This window comes from Rhinatrema bivittatum, chromosome 3 (assembly GCF_901001135.1).
Source record: "Rhinatrema bivittatum chromosome 3, aRhiBiv1.1, whole genome shotgun sequence".
NCBI classification, from domain to species: domain Eukaryota; kingdom Metazoa; phylum Chordata; class Amphibia; order Gymnophiona; family Rhinatrematidae; genus Rhinatrema; species Rhinatrema bivittatum.
This window is the reverse complement of record NC_042617.1, coordinates 212681881-212707331: the sequence shown is the minus strand read 5'-3', so window position 1 is coordinate 212707331 and position 25451 is coordinate 212681881. Positions and strand designations below refer to the sequence as shown.

General features: G+C 48.8%; 1 protein-coding gene across 1 annotated transcript in view; it reads left to right on the top strand.

Annotated features, from left to right (window-relative positions):
* The window catches only part of CEBPZ (CCAAT enhancer binding protein zeta), a 160319-nt gene that overhangs the window by 65245 nt on the left and 69623 nt on the right, over positions 1 to 25451 (top strand). The window contains exons 9-10 of the mRNA XM_029594155.1: positions 1733 to 1799; positions 4504 to 4604. Of these exons, the coding sequence (XP_029450015.1) occupies positions 1733 to 1799; positions 4504 to 4604 (168 nt within the window). The remainder of the gene's footprint in view (positions 1 to 1732; positions 1800 to 4503; positions 4605 to 25451) is intronic.

Below are 25451 nucleotides of genomic sequence, written 5' to 3'. Positions count from 1 at the left end.
TTGGGTGCACCAGTTGCAAGCAAACAAGTCCTTATCTGACTCTGAGGCGGAGCGGCTGGAAGCTATGGTGGCCTATGGAGCTGATGCATTGTATGACCTCATTAGGATTTTGTCCAGGACTATGATGTCGGCGGTTTTTGCCTGAAGACTTCTCTGGTTAAGGAATTGGTCGGTTGATGTTTCTTCCAAGTTTCAGTTGGGAGCATTACCCTTTAAAGGGAAGTTGCTCTTTTGTCAGGACTTGGAGGAAATGATTAGGCTTCTCAGGGAGAATAAGGGTCATAGATTGCCTGAAGATAAGCCTAAAGGAAAAAGGGTCTTTTCCTCTATGCTCTCGCTTCAGAGGGAATAGATGGTAGATCAAATCTTGGCTTTTCAGCAGAAAGGTTTGGTGAAGGGCTTGGCCTTTAACTCTCTCAAAGTGCAGCTTGCGGCCTTGGGCTGCCTTTGTGGTAAGATACATGGGATATCTTTGACTGTGCATCTGGATGTGGTTCGATTCCTTAAAGGGGGGCAAAACATTTGCGTCCTCCAGTGTGGGAAATATGTCCCTCATGGAATCTTAACCTAGTTGTGAAAGGAATGTGTGTAGCTCCTTTTGAGCCTCTAAGGAGGGCAACTATGAAGGACCTCACTTTGATGGTGGGTTTTCTGGTAACAATTTGTTCAGCCAGAAGAATTTCAGAGCTACAGGCTTTGTCTGGTAGGGAGCCCTTTTTGAAGATCTCTGATTCTGGGATCTCCTTACAGACAGTGCCCTCCTTTCTTCCGAAGGTTGTGCAGCGTGCCAGCTGAGTCAGATGGTAGAACCTCTGGCTTTCCCAGATTTGGACGCGTCAGCTCCGCATGCTAGGGAACTGAGTTATCTGGATGTGAAGCAGGCTTTGTTGCGTTCTCAAGGTCAACAATAGCTTTAGGCTGTCTGACCATCTCTTTGTGCTATGGAGTGGACCTAAGAAGGGGCCTCAAAGTCCACGATAGCTTGGTGATTGAAGGGAGGCAATAAGCTCAGCTTATATCTGTAAGGGGCATCCTATCCCGGGGGGATTGAGGGCTCACTCGGTTCAGGCTCATGCATCATCTTGGGCGGAGTGCCAGCAGGTGTTGCCGCAAGAAATTTGTCGAGCGGCTACTTGGAAGTCATTGCACACTTTCGCCAGACATTATCGTTTGAATGTCCAGGCCCGAGGCCATGGGCTTTGGTGAGAGTGTTCTTTAAGGGGGACTCTTGCAGTCCCACCCTAATTAGGTACATCCCAGGAGTCTGGACTGATCTGGGTATGAACAGTAAAGGAAAATTGGTTCTTACCTGCTAATTTTAGTTCCTGGAATACTACAGATCAGTCCAGAGTCCCACCCTGATTGAGGGGGAGAGTCCACTCGTATTTCTGTCATATTTCTCTTTTATATAGGCTGCAGAACTGCTCAGTATTTCAGGTTTGTTTTCCTGGTTTGGAATTGGGCGGGGTTCCTGCTCATTGTGGGAGGAGGTTTTTTATTTCATTAGGATTGTTATGGGATGAATCTTGGCTTGGGTACAGATCAATACTGAGGGACTGCAGGTGGCACATCATGTTATGTGTTAGTGAAACGTTTTCTGTTTCCATCTTCTGGAAGGGAGGCAAAACTCAGGAGTCTGGACTGATCTGTGGTATTCAAGGAACTAACATTAGCAGGTGAGAACCAATTTTCCTTTAATTCCGACTCACTTTTGTATTTGATTCTTTTACAGTGAACAGTAAAGAATTCCTTGAGCAAGAAGAAAGTCAAATACCAGTGGATGTAGTATTTTTTCACAGGTAAAATATTGATCATCTTAAGAAAACTTTTGTGATTGCGTTGTGATTGGTTAAATACTCATTAACCCTTTCAGTCACAAGACAAAATGAATGTATTGGAGAGCTGGGCTCTGCTTTGAAGCACACACCTCCTCTTCTATTCCCCTCCAGAACCCCACCTCCTTTGAGTCCTTCCAGCTTCTGTCCTGTCCCCTGGCTTAGTGAGAGAATGCAAGTTTGCCCTAAGCACTGAATATGACTTCTGAATGTTGGAAGCAGCAACAGTGATGAAGCTTTAGCAGCCACATGCAGCAGCTAAGATAACTAACTGACAGGTCGATACAGCAAGGCCGCGTTAGAGTGCGGCAGTGCCGGGCGCACCCTCGTTCCCTGCACGCACAGTCCTGCTCACATACCGCTCGATACTCTATTCAAATTGCTTGCAAATGCAAGCCGCGTCTGCGAAGCGTTAGGCGAAGGGTTAGGCCCGCGCAACCCATTTTACTGTATAGGCACTTAATACAGTATCCTGGGTGCGCTTGTACCTGTCATTTCAAATGTCATTTGAAATGACAGGTACCAGGAAGTGGATGGTTCCCCCCCTCCCGGGAGCCGGTGGGCACGCGTTTATCCAGGCGGCGGCGGTGGGAGCTGGCGGGCGCGTGTTTATCCAGGCGGTGGCGGTGGGAGCCGGCGGGCTGTCATCGAGGCGGGAGCCGGCGGGCGGGTGATTGTCAGCCCTCTCCCCTCCTCCCGGAGCAAGGCGCGAAAGCAGCCTTGCTCCGGGAGGAGGGGAGACAGGACTGGCAGTGTAAAGCGACGAAGCGGCGAAGCAACTGACTTTTTACAGCCCCCTCCGGACATCGGACGACCTCTCCTGCCTCCAGCTGCTCGTGAAGATGGACGCCTACACGGCCGCTGAAGACGTGACGTCACGACGTTTGGCATCACGGCATGTGATGTCACGTCTTCAGCGGCCGTGCAGGCGTCCATCTTCGCGAGCAGCTGGAGGCAGGAGAGGTCGTCCGACGTCCGGAGGGGGGCTGCAAAAGGTAAGTCGCTTCGCCGCTTTACACTGACAACTTTTTTTTTGCTTCGGGAGGAGGGGAGAGGACTGGGGCTGCCCCGGAGACCAGCATCCATGGACGCGGCCAGGGCAGGTGAGCGGGGGCTGGGGGAAAGCTTGCTGCCTACCCTTATCCCTGCCTCTAACGCAGGGGTAAGGGTAGGCGGTAAGTTAGCAGGTTAAACGCGCGGCAAAGCAGCAGGGTAAAATAGCGATAGTCGGGGCGCGGGTTACTGGATGCTAGGGAATAGCTAAGTCGCTCGTTTACATGCAATATACATGCCGCGTGCGGAAGGGGTTGCCCGGGGATTTTAGGACGCGGTAGGAGTAGGTTAAAGGGGATAGTGTATCGCAGGAAGGGCTTACGCGGCCGGAAAGTGAGTAGAACGCGAGTTAGGAGCGGGGTAAACGCGGCCGCACTTTACAGTATTGAGCTGTGAGCCAGCTGCCCGACCTCTCCCTTATCCTGCACTCGTACATAGAGGGAGCTGGTCCATTTGTCTCTGCCTCATTTCTCCCTTTGTTTTAAAATTTGGGAAAGAGACTGCTGCCCCTATTTTTAAATTACCTAATTTTGTTATGGAAGATGCAGAAGTCTCTCTCGCATCATCATTTTAATTGCTAGTTTTATATAAGTGCTGGATTTGCTGGTTAGTTTTGTCTGTGGTTTTATTTGATTGATAGGTAAAAAGACACCGATGAAGGCCAGCTGTTGTGCTGAACTACATGCTGTATATTACAAAAACTGTAATTTGTGTATAATTCTATCATAATGCATTGACATTGTAAGATAGTGAATTTATGCACATTTGTGCCAAAGAATCTGTCTAGTGGGCCATGCCTGAGAAGTATGCAGGCTAACTGCCAGAAGTGTGTGTATATTTACAATGTTTTCTGTATGACCTCTTGATGTCACACTGACCCTGTACATAATTGATAAAAATGTATATGTGGCCAAAAAAAACATATACCTTTTTTAAAAGGACCAGCAAGAAAAGGTAGAGGATCTCAATGGTTATTTATTTATTTAATTTATTTTAAAACTTTTTTGTACCAGTATTTGGTGGAGACTGTCATACCAGTTTACATTAGTTAACATTTATTTAAAATAAGATACATGAAATAAAACAGACTGTATACAACATCACTCTCATGTGTGTTTAATATGCATCCTGTTATACTTTTTGCTCAGTTGTTAAAAGTATTGCAAGTTGAACCTTGTAAACCGTTATGATGGCTTTACCGAATGACTGTATATAAAACTCAACAAATTACTATTACATTATTAAAATTGGTTACAATTTGCATTATAGTCCCTAAACATATCACACATGTGCTACATCTTTTTTTTTATCCTTTTGAAAGGTATCATGACTTCAGTTTTTTTCTAGAATGCTACATGACTAAAGTATAAAATTAGCATAGAAAAAACAAAAGAAGAATTAAGAAACAGTCTATTATTTTTAGGAGTTTAGTGTCAAGAAGTAAAAGAAAAAGTCCCATAACCTCATCTAGGATCACACTAGGACATTTCCTGATGCTAATGCTACTGTGTTAATTATGCGTGCATAGTGTTATGAAGTGAGCTGTGATCCTTTTTGTTCTAGGTATTCCTCTGACTGTTCTATAATTCTGTGTATCATTATTTTAATTCTGCAGATATTATAAAAAGCTTGATAAAATGAAACGGAAGCAGAAGCATCATGAAGATGAAGAGAGCGTGGAAGATGTTGATGATGATGAGTTTGAAAGAATACTTGGTAAAACATCTTGTTTTTTGTTTGGTTTTTTTTGGAGAGAGGGTGGGGAGAGCATTGGGGGTGGTAGAGAGATATTTTCGCATACGCATTCCTCTTCTCCAGCACTCTGTTCTGTATTAGTTTGTCTACCTTCACTCCTTGTGTTCACACTAGGAAACTAATATATACATATTCTAATATATTTTTAGTTATCCCTGGATTAACTACTTTCCTGAATGGACTTAGTTGCTCCATAGCTCATTTAGAGCTTGCTTTCAGATCTTTAGAAAGAACTAAGCTGTAGCAGTCATGGTAAAGTTGAAGAGACTCCAAATACGGATGGTAACAGAATGAAGAATTAAGGTTTTCCTGTTCTCCATTCACTGACCTGCTCTAAAATGTCGTACTCTTCTCCTGCCAGTAGATGTCACTACTAGAAAAGGAAAGTTGTATAAAACATAACACAATCGTCTTAAAAACTTAACTAAGACATAGTGATCACATTGTTTATACGTTTTTAAGACATGTTATATTCTTATATATCATGTCCTATCTTCAATTTTTAATCAATGTTGTCGACAATATATTGGTCAATAGGCATGGTGGAGGCCTTGACATCTTTCATAAATATATCCTAAACTTTTCTCAGACACAAGATTTGGTGAGAGAGGTAACTGTGATGGGGCCACTTGGAAATAGTAATCATAACATGATCACATTTGAACTAATGACGAAGGGGGACAATATGTAAATCTGTAGTTCCCTGTACGTACCAGGATCAGTCCAGGACACCTGGGTTGTGACTCCGCACCAGTAGATGGAGACAGACTAAAACTTGTGGGCGGAGCCATATATGCCCCTGTGCCAGTCACAGCCCCTCAGTCTTACTCTGTCTCCAGTAGATGGTGCAGGTCCGGTCACAGCTCCTCCCTGCCCTGATTCTGGTACTCCGTCAGGGTTGGTTTTCTTTTGGTTTAGGCCAGTTTAGGCTTTAGTGTCTTTTAATTGGAATTTTTGCCAAATTGTCGCTGACATCCGTCAGCCCTACCTCCCGGGGGGGTTGAGAGGTCCTGAGGGGACTACCCCCCCCCCGGTTGAGGCCGCTGCTAGGGTCGAGGACCCGGCTTTTTCTAAGTAGCAGCGTCAGGGGTGACACCGGGGAGCCCGGTTCACTCACCCCTGCTGGACTAGGGCTCCAGGACCGCGGACAGCGACAGGCGTTTTGTTGTTTAAAAAAAAAAAAAAAGTTTGTCTTTTGTTTTGTGCCGGCTCTCTGTTCCTTGCGTCGCCGCTCTAGGGGGGGGCGCCGCTGACAGGGGGGAGGCCGTTTCGCGCAACTTTTATTATTTTTGATTTCCTTTGACGGCCGTCTTCGCGCCTTTTTCGCCGGCCTGCATCGCGGCTCCGCTTGCCGGGCCTGCGGCTCGGCGCGCGCGCGTCTCTCGCGCGACGGCCTATGCGCTTCCGGTATCCCGGGCGATGAAGGTTCGTCCGGGGCGTCTCGGGGGGCTCGAGTACGGCCCGCGCGACCGCCGCCGGGGGGGCGCGCGCGCGATGGAAAGGCCCCAGGATTGTTTCCCGCTCAGCGCGGGAGTGGCGGCCATTTTAGCCACGGGCCGCGAAATGGCGCGGGAAGCAGCAGGGCCTGCGGCCTTGCCTCCCGCGCTGTCTCCTCAGCGGGGCCTGGCGGGGGGGAGTCCCTCGGGGGACCCGGGGTCCCCGGGGAGCTCAGCTGAGGCTGATTCTGTTTCCAGCTCATTTTCTGAGGACTTTGCGCTTTGGCTGCGCAAAGTCCTGAAGTGTAAGAAAAGTAAGAGCAAGCGCGGCCGGAGGGAGTCCCGCAGGGCTCCACCGCCGAAGAAGTCCAACAGACCCTCGGGGATTACGGATGTGCCCCCGAGTGCTTCCAGGGGGAAACGGCCTCCGCGTGGCGTCCCACAGGAGGCGGACCCGGATTCCTCCACGGGGGTGGACACTGATTCCCCTGAAGAGCCCCTAAAGGGGCCGATGAGGGGGCAGGGGACGGATCCGCTCCATCCGGAGAAGGAAAGGCATCACAAGCAGCGGAGGGAGACGATCCCAAGGTGGTCCGGCTTTTCCGCAGGGAGGAACTGCCTCCCCTAATTCCGGCCATCCCCCAGGAACTGGGAATTGAAGCACCTCCGGTAGCGGTTCGGCAGGAGGCGCACATGGATCCGGTCCGGTTAGGCCTCACGGGCCCTGTAGTGGTTTTTTCCGTTTCATTTTTCTTCTACGGACATCCTATTCCGGGAATGGGACACCCCGGAATTGGGGCCGAAGGTCAGCAAAGCCATGGACAAGCTTTACCCGCTCCCGGAGGATGCGCTGGACCTTCTTAAGCTCCCCAAGGTGGATTCGGCGGTGTCTGCAGTAACAAAGAGATCCACTATTCCTGTCACGGGTGCGACAGCCCTCAGAGATCTTCAGGACAGGAAGCTGGAAGTGCAGCTTACGAAGATTTTCGAGGTTTCCGCGCTGGGTATTCGAGCGGCCATATGTACGAATTTCGCTATGAGAGCTAGCTTGCGCTGGGCCCAAGTTCTCCAGGCCAATGCGGATCTTACTGCTGGCGAGGCAGCGCAGGCGGATAGGTTGGAAGCAGCAATAGCATATGGCGCAGATGCGCTCCACGATCTGCTGCGTACCTCGGCGAGATCCATGGTGGCTGCGGTTTCGGCGCGCAGACTCCTGTGGCTACGCAACTGGGCAGCAGACGGCTCCTCCAAGGCTCCCCTCGGGGCGCTACCGTTCAAAGGCAAGTTGCTGTTTGGCAAAGAGTTGGATGACTTGATGGTTTCCCTGGGGGAAAACAGGGTTTTTTAGGCTGCCCGAGGATAGATCCAGGGCGCGGTCTTCTTTTCGGCTAGGTCCCGCTTTCGGGGTCCCAGGAAGTCGCGCCCTCAAAGGTCGTCCGGGCATGCATATAGGTCTGCTTCCTCCCGTACTTCGCAGTGGCAGCAATGGTCCTTTCGGGGAAAGCGTTTCGGGAGGCAAGGAGGTCCCCTTGCGATTACGGGGCCCATGTCGTCACAATGAAGAGTGGTCGGCCCATCTCCCGCCGCAGCCCCTGCACTCCGTTCCCAACGTCGGGGCGCGGTTGATGTCCTTTTCGGGAGATGGGCCGATGTGACGTCGGACCAGTGGGTCCTCAGCGTGATAAGACACGGCTACGCGTTAGATTTTGTTCGCACTCCGGCGGACAAGTTTCTTGTCTCACCCTGCAAGGCCCCCGAGAAGAGGTGCTAGGCACCATCCGACGCTTAGAAGCTTGGGAGCCATTTCCCCCGTCCCGGTCAGCCAGCACGGCAGGGGCCGTTACTCCATTTACTTCATCGTCCCAAAGGAAGACGGCTCGTACAGACCAATCCTGGATCTCAAGGGGGTAAACCGATGCCGGCGCGTTCCGCACTTCAAAATGGAGACGATTCGGTCGGTCATCGCCGCGGTAAGGCCCGGCGAGTTCCTGGCCTCCCTGGATCTCACGGAGGCGTATCTTCACATAGGCATTCAGCCGGCGTTCCAAAGCTTCCTCAGGTTCTGCATTCTGGGACGGCATTACCAGTTTCGGGCGCTCCCGTTTCGGCTCGCAACGGCTCCCCATACATTCACGAAGGTGATGGTGGTGGTGGTGGCAGCGCAGTTGCGCCGGGAAGGTCTCCTGGTCCATCCTTATCTGGACGATTGGCTGATTCGGGCGAAGTCTGAGAATCAGTGTCGGTTGGCAGTGGACAGGGTTCTCCATCTCCTGCAGTCCCTAGGATGGGTGGTCAACTTCAGCAAAAGTCATCTGGCACCCACGCAGACCTTGGAATATCTAGGAGCGATGTTCGACACGAAGCAAGGCAAGGTGTTCCTGTCACACGACCGGGTATGCAAACTGCAGTCTCAGGTACGGCGTTTACTGTCGCTCCGTCGACCGCGGGTACGGTCCTTGGATCTATGGCTCCCACGCTGGCGCTGGTCCCCTGGGCGTTTGCTCACCTGCGACCATTACAGGCTTCGTTGCTGGCCCGCTGGAAGCCGGTCTCGGAGGACTTCTGCCTACCGCTTCCTCTAGCGGGACACGCGAGGTCCAGCCTGCTGTGGTGGCTGGATTCCAGTCATCTGTCTTCGGAAGTCTCCCTTCTGGTACCCGGCTGGACAGTGGTCACCATGGACGCCAGCCTCTCCGGCTGGGGGGCGGTCTGCCTAGGGAGTTCGGTCCAGGGCAAATGGTCAGTGTCGCAAGCCCAATGGTCTATCAATCGCCTAGAGACCAGAGTGGTCCGTCTGGCTTTACAACGCTTCCTGCCCTTGCTGCGAGGAAAGGCAGTCCGGGTGTTGTCGGACAATGCGACCACCGTGGCTTACATTAACCGCCAGGGCGGGACAAGGAGCCCCCAGGTGGCGGAGGAAGCTCAACGCTTGATGGCCTGGTCGGAGCTGCATCTCAGCAACATAGCAGCATCTCACATTGCGAGAGTCGACAACGTTCAGGCGGCTCATTTGCGACACGTGGGGGGGTGCCCCACATGAACCTGATGGCCACGTGGCACAATGCGAAGGCTCCGCGACTTTACAGCCGACGTCGAGGACGGGGGGCAGAAGGCGTCGATGCGTTGGTGCTTCCCTGACGGACGTGTTGCTCTACGTGTTTCCCCCGTGGCCGATGATCGGCAAGTTTCTTCGGCGCATAGAGTTGCACCCGGCCAACGTGATCTTGGTGGCACCGGAGTGGCCGCGCCGGCCGTGGTTCGCAGACCTGGTCCAGCTGGAAGTAACGGCGCCCCTTCGGCTCCAAGGAATGGCGGGCCTACTCCGCCAGGGCCCCGTCTGTTTGGAGGATGCGGATCACTTCTGTCTCGCGGCATGATGCAGTGGTGGCTACGGTGCTGCGTTCCAGGAAACAGTCGACTTTTCTGGCTTCTGTCCGTGTCTGGGTGGTCTTTGAGGAATGGTGCGTGCAGCGTGGGGTGGACCCCACTTCGGCTTCAGTTTCCGACACTCTGGCGTTCCTCCAGGCAGGGCTGGCCAAGGGTCTAGCGTGCAGTTCCCTACGGGTTCAGGTAGCGGCGCTTGGTTGTTTGCGAGGTAAGGTCCGGGGTGCGTACCTGGCGTTTCATCCGGATGTTTCTCGTTTCCTTCGGGGGGGCTAAGCTTCTTCGCCCTCCATTACGGCTCCCTTGTCCGGCTTGGAACCTCATTTGGGTTCTCTCCGCTCTCTGTGCGGCACCGTTTGAGCCCTTGAAACGCGTAACGCTTAAGGATCTCACTTTAAAAACGGCGTTCTTGGTGGCAATTGCTTCGGCGCGGCGTGTCTCCGAGCTACAGGCCCTGTCCTGTAGGGAACCTTTCTTGCGTATTTCTGATACCGGTGTTTCTCTGCGGACGGTTCCTTCCTTCTTCCGAAAGTTGTGTCGTCTTTTCATGTGAATCAATCGGTGGAGCTGCCCGTTTCGCGGGTGGGGCGTCCTCGGTTCCGGAAGCAAGGGACTTACGGAAGCTAGACGTGCGGAGAGCCCTCCTTCGGTGTCTGGAGGTCACTAATCCGTTTCGGATCACGGATCATCCGTTTGTCCTGTTCTCTGGTCCAAAGAATGGGGCCGCAGCGTCTCGCGCTACGATCGGCCGTTGGATCAAAGAGGCCATTGGCGCGGCCTACTTGATGCGTGGAAAGCCACTTCCCGTGGGCCTGAGGGCTCACTCGACTCGTTCTCAAGCAACGTCTTGGGCGGAAGCTTCGCAGGTGTCGCCTCAAGAGATTTGCAGGGCGGCTACCTGGAAATCGTGGCATACCTTTATCAGGCATTACAGGTTGGATGGCAGGGCTACCGATCCCGGGGGTTTTGGAGAGAGGATGCTCCGAGCGGGACTCTCTGCTTCCCACCCTCAGTAGGTTTGCTCTGGTACATCCCAGGTGTCCTGGACTGATCCTGGTACGTACAGGGAAAGGAAAATTAGTTTCTTACCTGATAATTTTCGTTCCTGTAGTACCAAGGATCAGTCCAGGATCCCGCCCGCAGTGCTGCGCTGAAGTAATGGAGAGTCCGCTCATGGTTTTAAATTAATCTGTTCCGCTTGTTCGCTCTCTCGTTTGGGGAGTCTATTTCCAGTAGGGGTGTTCTTCCCCGTTTTATGGTTAAATAGCTAGTTTGGTTCTCTGGTTATGTTCTACTTTGACATTCCGTATGACTGAGGGGCTGTGACTGGCACAGGGGCATATATGGCTCCGCCCACAAGTTTTAGTCTGTCTCCATCTACTGGTGCGGAGTCACAACCCAGGTGTCCTGGACTGATCCTTGGTACTACAGGAACGAAAATTATCAGGTAAGAAACTAATTTTCCTCTCTAACCCTAAATTTTCAAAAGGGAAAGTTTGGTAAAATGAGGAGAATAGAAAAAACTGAAAGGTGCAGCTGCAAAGGTTAAAATTGTATGACAGGTATGGACGTTGTTTAAAAATACAATCTTAAAAGCTCAGTCCAGATGTATTCCACGCATTAAGAAAGGTGGAAGGAAGGCAAACCGATTACCGGCTAATTCCTAGCGTGTATCCAGATGGACTCAGTATCAATGGGTTATGTGTTCCCCTGCTAGAAGATGGAGACTTGAGTCAGGTTTCAAAGCTGACGTCACCCTAGACATACCCCTGCAGTGACCTCAGCCAATGAGTATCTCTCCGCCTCCTAGCCGATGTGGATGCTATTCTCACACTGGCAGTGGTGTCTAGCGGAATTGCAGCATTAATCCAAAGGAGAAATTTTATCTTCAAATTGAAAAGAAGATTGAGCCCTGCTCTCCTGCAGAGATACCTAAGGGTCTCTCCCCCAGTTGAGAATCCCTGAGGCGATTTCAGAGATCCCTCAGAGGTGGGCCTTGGTCTGGTAGCCAGCTCCCAGCATGAACTTTGCTGCTGAAGCAGCTGAAAGGCAGCGGGTACAGAAGCCAAGCACGGCAGTGAAGGCCTAAGCCCTCTCCTCCCACAGCCGGAGACCGTCTTTGTACTCAGCCAGTAAGCGCTGAGATCAGGTAAATGGAGAAGAACGCCGAACCAGAGAAGTGGAAGGGCTACGGTAAGTCTTTCCTCAAGTCTCCTTTCTTGGCACGCCGTACCAATATCATCCCGTGCAGGCGAGGGAAGAGTATTTCCGAGCAGTTTGAGCGGCCCTCCGGTGGGCTAGGCCCCGCTTCAGGCTCGGTGTACTTTCCACATGGCGATCCAGGGCGCCACCATTTTGCACACAGTTTGCGGTGTCATTTTCAGGGCCTCGAAGCCTTTGTCCAGGCGCAGTCAACCTCTGCCCGGGCTAAACCCCAACTAGGAAGGCCTCCCCCTTCCCAGCCCTGTCAGCACACCTTGGGACATGCCTCACCAAGATTATTACTGACAGGGACCTAGACACTACGAACGACAACTGAGACTCTGTGGAGGACAGGGAAATCTCTCCAGGCCTGGAGCCATACTGGACCATGCTTCGATTTTTCCACAGAGATGAATTACTGGCCCTAGTCTCCCAGACCCTGAAGATTCTGGGAGTTCCTGGGATGGACCCTATGTCTGAGCCATAGAGGATCCCCATCCTGGTGTCTCTACGGAAAGCCTCTTGCTATTTCCCGATGCTGGAAGCCATCCAGGAGTTGATTGACCTGGAATGGGATGCCCCGGAGGCAAGTTTTAAAGAAGGTCAGTCCTTGGAGGCCTTGTATCCTCTGGACCCAGCGGTCAAGGAATGCCTACATTTCCCAAAAGTGGACGTCCTGGTCTGTGCCATCTCGAAACAAACAACCATCCTTGTTGAGGGAGGGGCAGCCTTGAAGGATGCTCGCGATAAGGGATTAGAATTCATCCTTAAGCCTTCGACGCAATGACACTGCAGATCGCTTCCTGCTGTGCCCTGGTGTCTGGCTCGTGTCCACTCCTCTAGAGAGGGCAGATAGCTCTGGGGCGCACGCCGGAGAGGTGATTGAACCTGCCGCAGCCTTCCTGATGGATGCAAGCTCGGGTCTAGTGCGTACCTCAGCCAGAGGAGTAGTCTCAGTGGTGGTGGCCAGAAGACAGCTATGGTTACAAAACTGGACAGCGGACACTTCTAAGGCGAACCTCACAAAGATGCCCTTTAATGATCCTTCCTATTTGGAAGCAAATTGGAGAAGCTAGCCAGTAAGTGGGGCAAATCTCTAGTGCCCAGGCTCCCGGAAGAAAAGAAAGAGGTCACTGCGCCCATCACCCATGAGGGGTCAGGCCAGGGACTTCCAGGGCTTCCAGTGTTTCCTACAGAAACTCATCATTTCAGTCAACTTGGACCTCCAGAAGGTCCCAGTCTTTTCAGCACAGACAACCAAAAAGAGGAACAGGTTCGGGCTTGGATTCGAACCGAACTCCACATTGAAGTTGGGCTGACCCATCCTCCAGAAGAGGAGATAGGGGGCCAGATATCCCTCTTCTATAAGCGATGGGTCAAGATCACATCAAACAAATGGGTACTGGACATCATACGAGAAGGGTATGCTCTCGAATGCCACAGCATCCCTCGGGACAGGTTGATGATGTCACCTTGCTACTCCAGTACAAGAAACTGGCAGTGCAGTCCACACTGATAAGGCTCCTCAGTCTGAGGGCTATAACTCCGGTGCCTACACCCCAAGTAAATACAGGGCGCTATTCCATCTATTTCATCATGCCCAAGAAAGTGGGCTCATACCCGACCCATCCTGGATCTCAAGAGCCTCATCTGTAGATAATTCACTTCCCATGGAAACTCCTCGCTCCGTCATATTGGCAGTGCAACAAGGAGAGTTCTTAACCTCCCTGGACCTCTTGGACGCCTACCTCCATATTCCAATCCGTCAAGATCACCAGCGTTTTCTACGCTTTGTGGTACTGGGCCAACATTACCAGTGCCGGGCCTTAGCCTTTGGCCTGGCAACAGCCCCAGAACATTCTCCAAAATCATGGTGGTCGTGGCGACAGCACTGAGGAAAGAAGGGATCCTGGTGCACCCTTACTTGGACAACTGTCTGATCCAGGCGAAGTCGTTGGAAGAGAGCCTCCAGGTGACCAGCAGGGTCAGGTCCCTCCTGCAGGAACTTGGTTGGGTGTGAACATGGACAAGAGCAGCCTCAGTCCCTCCCAGTCCTTAGAGTACTTGGGGGCCCGATTTGACACCAAGCAGGACAAGGTCTTCCTTCCTCCCTCGATGAGGAGAAAACTGATGTACCAAGTACGTCTGTTGACGAACACAATTCGCCCCAGGGTGTGGGATTATTTCCAAGCCCTCGGCCTCATGGCATCAACCCTGGAAGTAGTACCGTGGCTGAGGGCACACATGCGGCCTCTCCAACGCTTCCTTCTGTCACGCTGGAACCCACTGTCTCAAGACTATTTGATTTGCCTCCACCTACTGATGCACGTATGCTCTCGGCTCCAGTGGTGGCAACAGAAAGTTCACCTAAGCAAGGGTGTAAGCCTCTCCTCACTGAACTAGATTGTCCTCACGATGGACATGAGCCTCCAGGGGTGGGGAGCTCACTGTCAGGCACTGACAACCCAGGGTCGATGGACCGAGGAAGAGGCACACTGGGACATAAACCGCCTGGAAGTGCAGGCGGTTAGATTTGCATGCCTGCAGTTCAGCCACAGGCTCTGGGGGCAAGCAATCCGCGTGATGTCGAACAACACAACAGTGGCCTACATAAACCGCCAGAGAGGAACCAAGAGCCACCAAGTGTCTCTGGAAATAGACATCCCTTATGGAATGGGTGGAGTTAAATGTACAAGGGATCTCTGCCTCCCACATCGCGGAAAAAGACAATGTCAGAGCAGACTTTCTCAGCAGGGAGAGTCTAGATCCAGGGGAATGGGCGTTGTCGACCAGAGCCTTCCAGCTCCTAGTAGATCGCTGGGGCCTCCCATCCATTGACCTAATGGCCACATCTCACAATGCGAAGGTCCCCCGATTCTTCAGTCACAGAAGAGATCAGAGCTCCCAAGGGATCGATACCCTTATCCAGACCTGGCCAGAGGAAGGCTTACTCTACGCTTTCCCTCCATGGCCTCTGCTGGGCAAGGTAATTTGCAAGATCGAACGCCACAGAGGATTAGTCCTGGTGGCCCCGGATTGGCCCAGACGCCAATCATACGCCCGTGGTATGCAGACATGTGCTGGCTTCTGGTGGAGAGCCTCCTATGCCTATTCCCGCACAGGGACCTTGTCCAACAAGGTCCAATCCTTCACGAGGACCAGGGTCTGGGCCTTGTAGATTACTTGTTTGAATTGATGTTTATCTCTTGTATGGAAAGTTTACTGTTCTATGTAATGGCAGTGCCAAAAGTTCTGTATAATGACACTGTCAAAAAGTTTTAGTTATCTGTAAACCGATATGATGTGCAAACGGCTATCGGTATATAAAAACCTATAAATAAATAAATAAAATTGTGTCATGGTTAATTGGTTAATGGTAATATGTGTCGCATCTGTAAGTCGTCCCCTTGATTATTTGTATACCTATACTTCCTCTTGTACTATTTGATTTACACTGGTACGTCAGCCCTGTGTTTGCTTGTTTTCCCCAGACTGCACCCCCCCCTTTACTTTCCCCCCAGACTATATAGTTCATGTCTTAGTTTTCTGCTGTCAGATTTTTTTTAACTGCATGAAGGATCATGCCTCTAACGCGCCTCTTTCCTCATTTCACTTCTCTCACCTCTAAGGATCCGTAGTGTTTATCCCTGCCTAGAATTTATGCCCATACTGTGCTCCATTACTTATAGACTGGCATAAAAATATGATACATCACCTTGTCACATCTCTCTTTGGTAAGCTCTCTGGGGTAAGACTTGTCTTCTCTTTGCTTCCCAGGCATGAGGCACAAAACACTGGCATTGTTTCTCCCTTTATTTTCACTTAACAGTCCATTATTTATAGGTCACATTTCGGTTCCACACAGGGCCGGTGCAAGGGGATTAGGCGCCCTAGGCGAGCCTTCTCCCTTGCGGGCGCCCCCCCGTCTCGGCCCCGACTCCTACATCGTTCTCGATCACGGCCACCTGCTGTGTGGCTTTCTGGGTCGTGAGCAGGTTGGGCACTGCTCACGGCCCGCCAAATCTCCACTCCTCTTTGCTGCCGCTTGCAGCCCCATATGGTTCGCACCCAGTGGCGTACCAAGGGTCTCCGGCGCCCAGGTGCTAATGCATTTGTGTGCCTTTCCAGCATCCCCCCCTTAATCCTTCTTGTACTAATGCTTTAGGTCACAGAAAATCAGTGGTATCTCTAGACAGAAGAATTTTTTTTGGGGGTGGGGGGGAGCCAAAATGACATTTCTTCATCACACCCACATCTATAGCATGGATCCTGCTTTAAAATTGGTTTAAAAAAAAAGTGTTGCTAAAAAAAAAGTCCAAAGGGTCTTCTGTGTAATTTTTCAAAAGCTGGCCAGTTTCACACTTCTAGTAAAACTACCATAAAATTAATTGATAGCCTCATTCAACTAATTCTATATGGCTATGAGAATGAAGTCTGGAATATATAGGAAGGGACAGAATGTCAATATAAATCCTGCACCTCCAGTTCTGTAACTCTGTGCATCCACTGAAATTCCCCCAAACAATGAGCTTGGATGTTTCCCTTACAGCTCATCATACTGAAAGATATTTTCAAATTCTGGTGTCACCTCACAGTAACAGCAGCACAAACAGCTTCCACTGCCAGGCACATTGTGAACTAACACAAAACCCCGCAAAAAAAAAAAGACACTCAAAACCTATACTGCAATCCCATCGTAACATAACAGTAATAACACCAAGGACACAAACAACAATAACCCTACCTGTGAAAAAGCAAGGGTAAATATTACACTGGGTCCTAGAATACCAATACACCACCTACTGAGGAAACAAAACAAGCCCGATTGCTATAGATCTCTATACAGACACTACATGCTAGCAGAATCTCTCATCACGGTCACACACAGAGCAGAGACAGACTCTCACCAAAAACAGAATACAAAATGAAGGAGCACAAATTAGACAAAAACTGAAATGGAAACTCCAAGAAGCCAGACTCTGTGTATTAACAATAGAAAAATAGAACCACCATTCCTCATAAAACAAATAAAATCAAGAAACATAAAGCATCAGTTATAATAGTAAAACCATAATAAAAGAATATTTTAAAACTACTGATAAATAGAATTTCTATTAATTAAAATCATATACATTTTTTACAATTTCCCAAACACCAATAAAATATTTCAAAACACATATATCAAATAACATTCAATAATTAAAACTAATAAGGATTCTAAAAAGCCCCTGCTGTCCCCTTCTGTGGGAGCTCTTGATTTCCAGTCACCATGCAGAGGATTAGGAGGTTATCCTCTCTCTCACACATACTCACATGTCCAATCTCTCTCACACATACACTGTCACATACATACACATTCATGCTCTTATATCCACCATAACCTCTTGCTCTCACTGACACTGACACTCTCAGGCTCTGACACTCTCTCCCCCCCACCCCCCCCCCCCCACACACACACACAAACTCTTACTCCCCTGGATTTTCTCATACACACTCATGCTCTCACAAACACACACACCCAGGCAATCTCCCAGTCATTCACACACACCCACACCCCCAGGCAGGCATCCATGCATACACCCACACCCCCAGTCAGAGTCCCAAACATTCAAACACATGCACACACTAAAGGCAGACCCCCCTCTCTTTCTTTTGCCAGCAACCTCGGAGCCTCTCTCATTCCTCTGCTGCCACTGTCACTGCTGCCACATGGCTATTGGGGAGGTGTTGATTGCTGCTACTGGCACTGAAGCCCATTCTGCTGCCTCCTCTGTGCAGGCCCCGTGGGCTTCCACTTCCTCCATGCTGATCTTGTACATTGTGAGATCCGCATAGAGAAAGTGCTACTCTTGCACATTACCAAAGATTACATGTGCCAATCAGTAAAAAAATTAATTTTTTTTTTACATTTGCTGTCTGATCGGTTGGTCACAGGCTTTTTTTTTCCCACATTCCCTTTCTTATTTTTTTTGCCAATTCTTTTTATATTGTCTTTCTATTTCTTTTCTCTCCATCTTCTTCCCTCAAACACACAGGTTCTCATTCTCACATGCATTTCTCTCTCACACACACACACACACTCTCACTGTCACATGCTCTCTCTCATACAATCATTCATACACACAGGCTCTTACTCTCACATGCCGTCTCTGCAAACATTTAGGTCCTCACTCCCACACACAGTCTCTCAACTCATCTTATACACGCGCGCGCATACACACACACATATACACACACACACACACTCTACAGACCCTCAGCCTCTCTCTCACATCTGGGCCTCCTCTTCGCGGGTCGCCGCAGGATGGGCTCTGCAGCGACCCTGCTACCGGGCCTCTTCCTCTTCTCGGGCCGCTGCGACTTGGGATTCGCCGCGGTCCGTAAGTGCTGCTCCTCTTCTGCACACGCTGATGCTCCTCCTCCTTCCTGCCTGCGTGGCTCCAGCAATGTTTACTTCCAGGGCCCCGCAGGCAGGAAGGAGGAGGAGCATCAATGCGTTTAAACGCAATCTTTTTCTTCAGGCTGTGGTGATGTGAGCTCTGCCACGGCCCTGCCGATCTGCCTACTCTGTGTGTCGCTGCTCCAGCCGCCAGTAGGATGAGGTCCACTGGTGGCCGCATGAGCCTCCCTGCGCCCGGGGGCATTGGCTCCCCTCGGGATACCATTGCTCGCGGCGCCCCCTAATACTCTGCGCCCTAGGCCCAGGCCTAGTTCGCCTAGTGCTTCCACTGGCCCTGGTTCCACAACCTAAGTCATCTAGGCATTTCAGGCATGCATATGAGTGAGTAAATAAAAGTAGAGTTGCCAACTGTCCTGATTTTTTTTTCCTGACTACAGATTTTTGGGGTACTGTACAGGGAAAAGAGAAGGAGAGGTAAACTGTATAATAGCGCTCATCACAAATGCATGTGAATGAGGATATTAGCTATTCACTTCCTATGCAAAAAAAAAAAGTGCGTCTAGGATGCACATTTTAGTGATCAGAAATTAACGCCTGCCCGGAGCAGGCGTTAATTGCTGAGCACTACTAAAACTATTATTTATTTATTTATTTAACTCTTTTATATACCGACATTCGTATGGTACATCACATCGGTTTACAGTAAAACAAGGATAGATGAGTAAATTACATCATAACAGATTGAGAAACTGTTTTTATAATAAGCACAGGTGGCAGCTCTATATGATTAAAAAAGCGAGAAGGAGTCAGGAACGTAGTAGGCCAATATGGAATAGGAACAAGTGACAGGTAACAAGTAACAATAATTATTGAGGCTGAACCATGCATGAGGGATAATGTTTTGGGGGTGTGGTGGAGTGGGAGGGAGGGGGGTTATTGGTAGGCTTGTTTGAAGAGACAGGTTTTCAGGTTTGTTTTTTTTTTGTTTGAAGGTTTGGGTGTTGGGTTCAATCCTTAGGTCGGGGGGCATTGTGTTCCAGATGGCAGGGCTGGCAAGGGAGAATGCACGTACTCTAGTAGAGATGAGATTGGTGAGTTTGGGGGAGGTTATAGGTAGCGTGCCATTATTGGTGTATCTAGTTGATCTACATGAGGGTTGGAAGTGGAAGGAGGTATTGAACCAGTTTATATGTTGGTTGTGTAGGGTTTTGTGTACAAGGGAGAGACTCTTGAAACGAATTCTGAGATGAATGGGGAGTCAATGTAGGTTTTTTAGAACAGGGGTGATGTGTTTGGTGTTTTTTTTTGGTGTTTGTGAGGATTCTGGCTGTGGCATTTTGGAGCATTTGTAAGGGTTTTAGTGAGGTTGTAGGGAGGCCTAGAAGTAAGGCGTTGCAGTAGTCAATTTGGATAATATGATTGCCTGGAGAACTGTTCGGAAGTCGTTTTGATGCAGGAGGGGGTCTTAAGTTTTTTTTAGTACGTGGAGTTTATAAAAGCAATTTAATAAAACTGCTTTTCTGTACTGCCTCCTACTTAATATCCTTGGGATATTAAGTGGGAGGAACAACTCTTTAAAAAAAAAATAATAATAAAAAAAAGTTTAAAAAAAACACTGGCAGGGGTTTGGAAAATGGACGCTGGTTAATTCAGCGTCCTTCTGGTGCCAGTAGTCAGGTTTGGAGAATGGAGTGTATAAAATCAATAATAAAGTGTCGGGCATTTAATATTAATTTATTCACTCCTGCACTTATTGCCCATTGGTCCTTTTCACTGACATGTGACAGTAAAGGGACCAATCCGCAATAAGTGAAGGAGTGAATAAATTAATAAGTGCCCGACACTTTAATATTGATTTTATGCACTCCTGGTGCAGGTAGTCAGGTTGGGAGAATGGATGTTGAATCAGCATCCATTTTCCTAACCATGTGCGCTGGTTAGGAAAACGGGACGCTGATAAATTCAGCGTCCGTTTTCTTAACCGGCAGACAGCCACCACAGCGGACCTCTTTCCTGCTTGCGCTGTCAATGAGGCGCTAGGGGCGCGCAATCGCCCCTAGTGTCTCCTCAACAATGCAAGCCCTAATTTAAAAATTGCATTGCATCCCCAGGAGAGGTGCCTGGGGGCATGTTATGAAAGCGGACGCTGCATACACAGTGCCCGCTTTCAGCGCAAGTTTTTTGCATCTGCCCCTGGGCTGGTAAAAGCTAACTTTTTTTTGTTGTTGTTGAAATAGAATGTATTATTTATGTAAATTACATGGATTTTATTTTAGACTTTTGGTATATAAAGTACAATAAAACCTAAACCTAGCATGCATGATATTAGGCTCCCAAGGGTTAGACTCAGGAGTACAACAGAAAATATTTCTTCGCAGGAGGGGTGGTAGATCCATGGATTAACCTCCCAGTGAGGAGACAAAGGCAGAAACAATAATGGTTTAAGAAAGCGCGGGACAACTACAGAGGATCATTAATTGCAGAGAAATGATGGAAAAGCCAGAGATGAACTGGGATCTGTGGTAGGATGAAATAAATTGGCCAGACTAAATGAGTCCTTATTTTCTGTTATATTCTACATTTGTGTGTTTCTAATGCTGAATCATTTCAATAAATCGTATGTGAGAAAATCTCATTGGCAAATCCAAGCATTCGGAAATTTGATAATTGAAAGTTGGCAACATTAAATACAATGTCAACCAAAAAAATACACACCTCAAAAATATAATTCCCCTCTTCTTGAACAAACAACAAACAAAATACAGAGAAAATGCAAATCCTTATGGGTAGACTTTTAATGTCTGGTATTTTTAAGGGTAACTCCCAAAAGGGAGTACCTCAGTGTTAGAATATACCGTTTTTGCTTTACATTTTTAACTGAGCTGTAGTACTCGTGTTTGTACAGCATTCTGTATTCTATATTTTTTTATGATAAAATATATTGTCTTATTTGGAAACTCTCCTTAATAACCACAGTCCTTAAGAGAAGCTTTGAAAGGTAATTATTACACAAAAAATAAATGAAGCCACCCATACTAGAGCAGCTACTATTGTGAGCTGAACTGCATTTCACCACATTGGTAATGAATACCTTAACTGCGTTGTAACCAATTTCTCTTAGGTCCTGTGAAGCCGCCCGACGCTGCCAGTGTTTCGGCAATAACTGCGTGCTTCAGGGACCAGAGAGGCTGCTGTTAATAGGAAAATAAGTTTTAAATTATATCGATGACTAAAATGTCTCTAGCCCATATAGTAGTTAGGGATGTGAATCGGGTGCCCGATTGTTTCCGCTTTTGGGTTCGTGTGGCCGCAGGAAAATCTGTTTCCCGCGGATCGTAATTTTTTTTTTTTCGTGAAAAATCGTTTTTTTGGCTTAGTGCGCGCTAACAAAGAGGAAAAAATAAAAATTAACGTGTTTTGTTAGCGCGCGCTAACGGGAGTTACTGCGCGCTAACTCCCGTTAGCGCGCACTAAGCCAAAAAACTGTTTTTTAACAAATTCGGGGGAAATGCGATCGTTTTTCACTGACATATGACGAATTAAGAAATATCGTACGATATTTTAATTCATCAGAAAAACGATTCACATCCTAATAATAGTATAAACTTACTGTGGATTCAAGCCGGGACATGGACACCGCTGCTTCTTGCCAGACGGTGGCCATATTATCCTCTTCCTGTGTATTTAAAAAGACCCTGGACCAATGAAAACCCTCTGGATTGAGGTGAAGTGTTATTGATTACTATTGACATAACATTCTTATACACCAATATTCGTCAACAAGAAGTACAAAACATAATTAAGCAGAAACTCTCTACACAACAAGGTAGGGTTCCTGTACACTTCATAGTTCAATTAGTGACTATAGGACTCACAAAAAACTTTTTGATATTCCATGGACAATTTTTACAACAAATTAAGGGAACAGCCATGGGTGCCACGAAATGAGCAGCATATGCTATTCTTCCAAAGTCATCAGTGAGGGGTGGATGAAGCAATGGTTTTGTTTTTTTATTATGTGACAAGATGTTATTGGAGTACTAGGTGTCAAGCAAATCTGTCTTCAGGAATCACACTTTCAGGCCTTTTCAGTCATCAGCCCTAGAATATGGAATGCCTTGTCTAAAGAATAATTGGACAAGAGGGTTTATGCATCCCTACCAGCAGATGGAGGCAGAGAATAAAAACTGTGAGGCATTGCTACATAACCAAGAGTGCCACCTGCAGACCCTCAATATTTCTGTCTCCGGCAGATGGTAGAGGTGCAAACCTGCAGTCTGGAGTTTGATTTAAAAAAAAAAAAAAGAAAGAAGATTCCTGGAAGGCTCCCCAAGGTGTTAGGTTCCTTTGTGGGCCATCCCTTGGGTGGAGCAGGGCGAGCGGGGGGTTGTTGATCCCTGAGCTAGCTCACCCTTTATTGGTCAGGGGAGGTGAAAGCCAGGGGTCCTGGTTCCCTCACCCTGAGTCCTCACCTCCAGTATCTGCTCTCGCTGCATCCAGAAGCAGGGAAATAGCCCTTTTCTTTGTGATTTCCTTGTTTGCTGGTTATTTCCTTTATTCGGTGTCTGTGCCTTTAAAAAAAAAAAAAAAAAAAATGAGAAGGGAGCTGTTCAGGTGCTGAGCTGCCGGGAGGCAGGGCCAGGTGAGTGAGGGCAAAAACCTCCTGGGGCCGGGGGCTCGCTTAGGATTGGGGACGCACCACCGGCAGGGTTTGTTCAGCGGCAGGGGCTAATTTTAGGCCTGCCCACGATTCAGGCTGATACCTGCTTAGAGCAGGAAAAGTTGCCGTTGCTGCGGTGTGATAGTTCAACTCAATACAACTGCGTTGTGCGCGGAGGGTGCCTCGGGAGGGGCTGGGATCTCTGCGGGCCCATCAGGGGATGTTCGAACCATGCAGTTGGCCAGGCTAGTGCCTCTGGCCCTGCGGGGATTGGAGGCACCGGCAGCAATTTTGAGAGCACATGGCAGGAGCTGAGGCTGCTTCAGAGCCTCGGGACTCCCCTCCCCTGCTTTTGCCTGGCGATTTAAGGCCTGCTGGTTGGTAGGGAAGGGACGGGGCCCCAGGGGGACAATAGGCAGGATCAATCCTCTTCAGATTCGAAGCAGTTTTCAGTGGATCTTGTCCTGCTTCTTCGCAAGGCCTATTTGGCTGAGAAAGAAGCAGATCCAAATGGTGACTTCCCAGGAAAACCCTTATGATAAAAAGCCTTGGGGGAGGGGGGGATCAGGTGGGCTCTGGAAGGATCCTGCGTCTCCTTGGGCTGGGATGGTCCATGGCTGAGGACTGGGACACATCAGCTGAGTCAGATGGGCCGATCAGTAGCAGGGTACTGCGGTGGAGCCGAACAAGGACCCAGTCAGTGATTTAGTGGACCCTTTCGGATGAAGTCCCGACTGCTGAGGGTAACTGCCCTCGTGTAGTTTGGTTGTTCCGCAGAGAGGAGTTAAGTCCTGCTAGGTCTCCCAGCTTTATCCACCAGACCATTACAGATGGTGCAGAATGCAGCAGCAAGGCTACTCACCAACACTAATAAAAGAGCCCACATAACACCTATTCTTCACAGCCTACACTGGCTTCCTATAAAAGCTAGAATCACCTACAAGACTCTATCAATGATCCACAAGGACATAATGGGCATCGCCCACCTAAATCTAAATTCGCTTCTCCGCCTTCACACATCTCAAAGACCCATCAGGCACAACTACAAAGGTTCCTTATATGCTCCCCCGATCAAAACCACATTAACAAAACGAGCACTCTCAACAGCCGGACCCACACTCTGGAACTCACTACCGCCAGATCTACGCCAAGAGACCTGCCATCTAACTTTTAAGAAAAATCTAAAAACGTGGCTTTTCAGGCAAACATATACAGAAACACAAGTTTACTTAGACACCGGCCAAAAGAAAAATAGCTCAACACCAGATCCAGTTTCACCTTTACCCCCCATCAAGACTCAACTACGTCAGATCTGAACTTCTCACTTTAAAGACTTCTTAAAGACTTCTTCTCTGATTCATCTGTCTTCCTTAACTCATGGATTTCTCGCATACTTTGCACACCAACATGGTCTGTGTACCCTCAAATCTCAATTTAGTCTACCCTTTAATTTTTTTCTAGATATTTATTCTCGCTATAAACATGCTGAATATTTACCTACGTCCTGTTGACGAGTTACTATTATTATTATCTATGTAATATTTAATTTAATTTATTATTAATATCTATATGTTATAGGTTATATGCTAAATGCTATATGTTATACGTTATATGTTAAGAAACGCTGTTCCATGTAACGCCATTTGTGTGAAAGTTTTGTTATATGTAAACCGACCTGATTCGATACTTGTATTGAGAATGTCGGTATATAAAAATCCGAAATAAATAAATAAATAAGTCCGCTGTTTCCCCAGGTGTTGGAAGATTTGGGGATTAGGGGGTGAACTCGGTCCTGGATGGACTGTGGGGGGCCTCCTAAGGCAGTTTTTCCTTTACCTAAGAAGGTGAAGAAATTAGTGGATCGGGAGTTTCTCACCCAAAACAGGCCTGAAGGTAGCCAGAACTGTGGCTAAGCTATATCCCTTGCCAGAACAAACCTGGGAGGACTCTGATAATGAAGGGGTAACTGGGTCCTGAGGAGATTAAGGAGAACCCTAAGGCCTTTCCATTCTCGACGACAGTGAAGAAGCTGATTGGGAGGGGGGAATCTCCTGAGATGGGCCTGGAGGTAGCGGGAGCTATGGCGATCCTATACCCCTGGCCAGAGCAGCTCTTGGAGTCCTGGAGAGTTCAAGGTAGATGCAGCCGCGTCTGCGGTCATTATAAAAACATCCATTCTGGTAGCTGGAGCAGCAGCTCTAAAATATGTCTAGGCTCGGAAACTGGAGATCCTGCTCAAAGACTTGGTTTCAGCTTGGAGTCTTCGTGCCGCGGTGTGTGGAAGTTGCTGGGTGCAGAAGGCACATGGCAAGGGGTAAGGGACTGTGGCTGAGGCAGCACAGGCAACCCACTTGGAGGGTGGGAGTGGCCTCTGTGGCTGATGCTCGGTATGATATGATCCAGACTTCTACCAGAGGTAGGGTCTCGGCGGGAACTGCAAGGAGACTCCTATGGCTATGAAATTGGTCGATGGATGTGCAGCGGTCGAATCTCCCCTTCAAGGGAAAATGCTATTTGGAAAGGATTTGCAGCAGCTCATGAAGCAATTGGGGGAGTTGAAGGGTAATAAGTTGCCTGAGGAAAAAAAACCCCAAGAAATTTTTTTTTCCTACACGAGCTTGATTCCGAGAAGAGAGGCAGTTTCACACTAGCAGGCACCCTGGGCCGGTGGTGCAAAAAAAAAAAAAGTTCAGGCAGACAGCAGTCCTTTCTAGCCCAATGAAGGC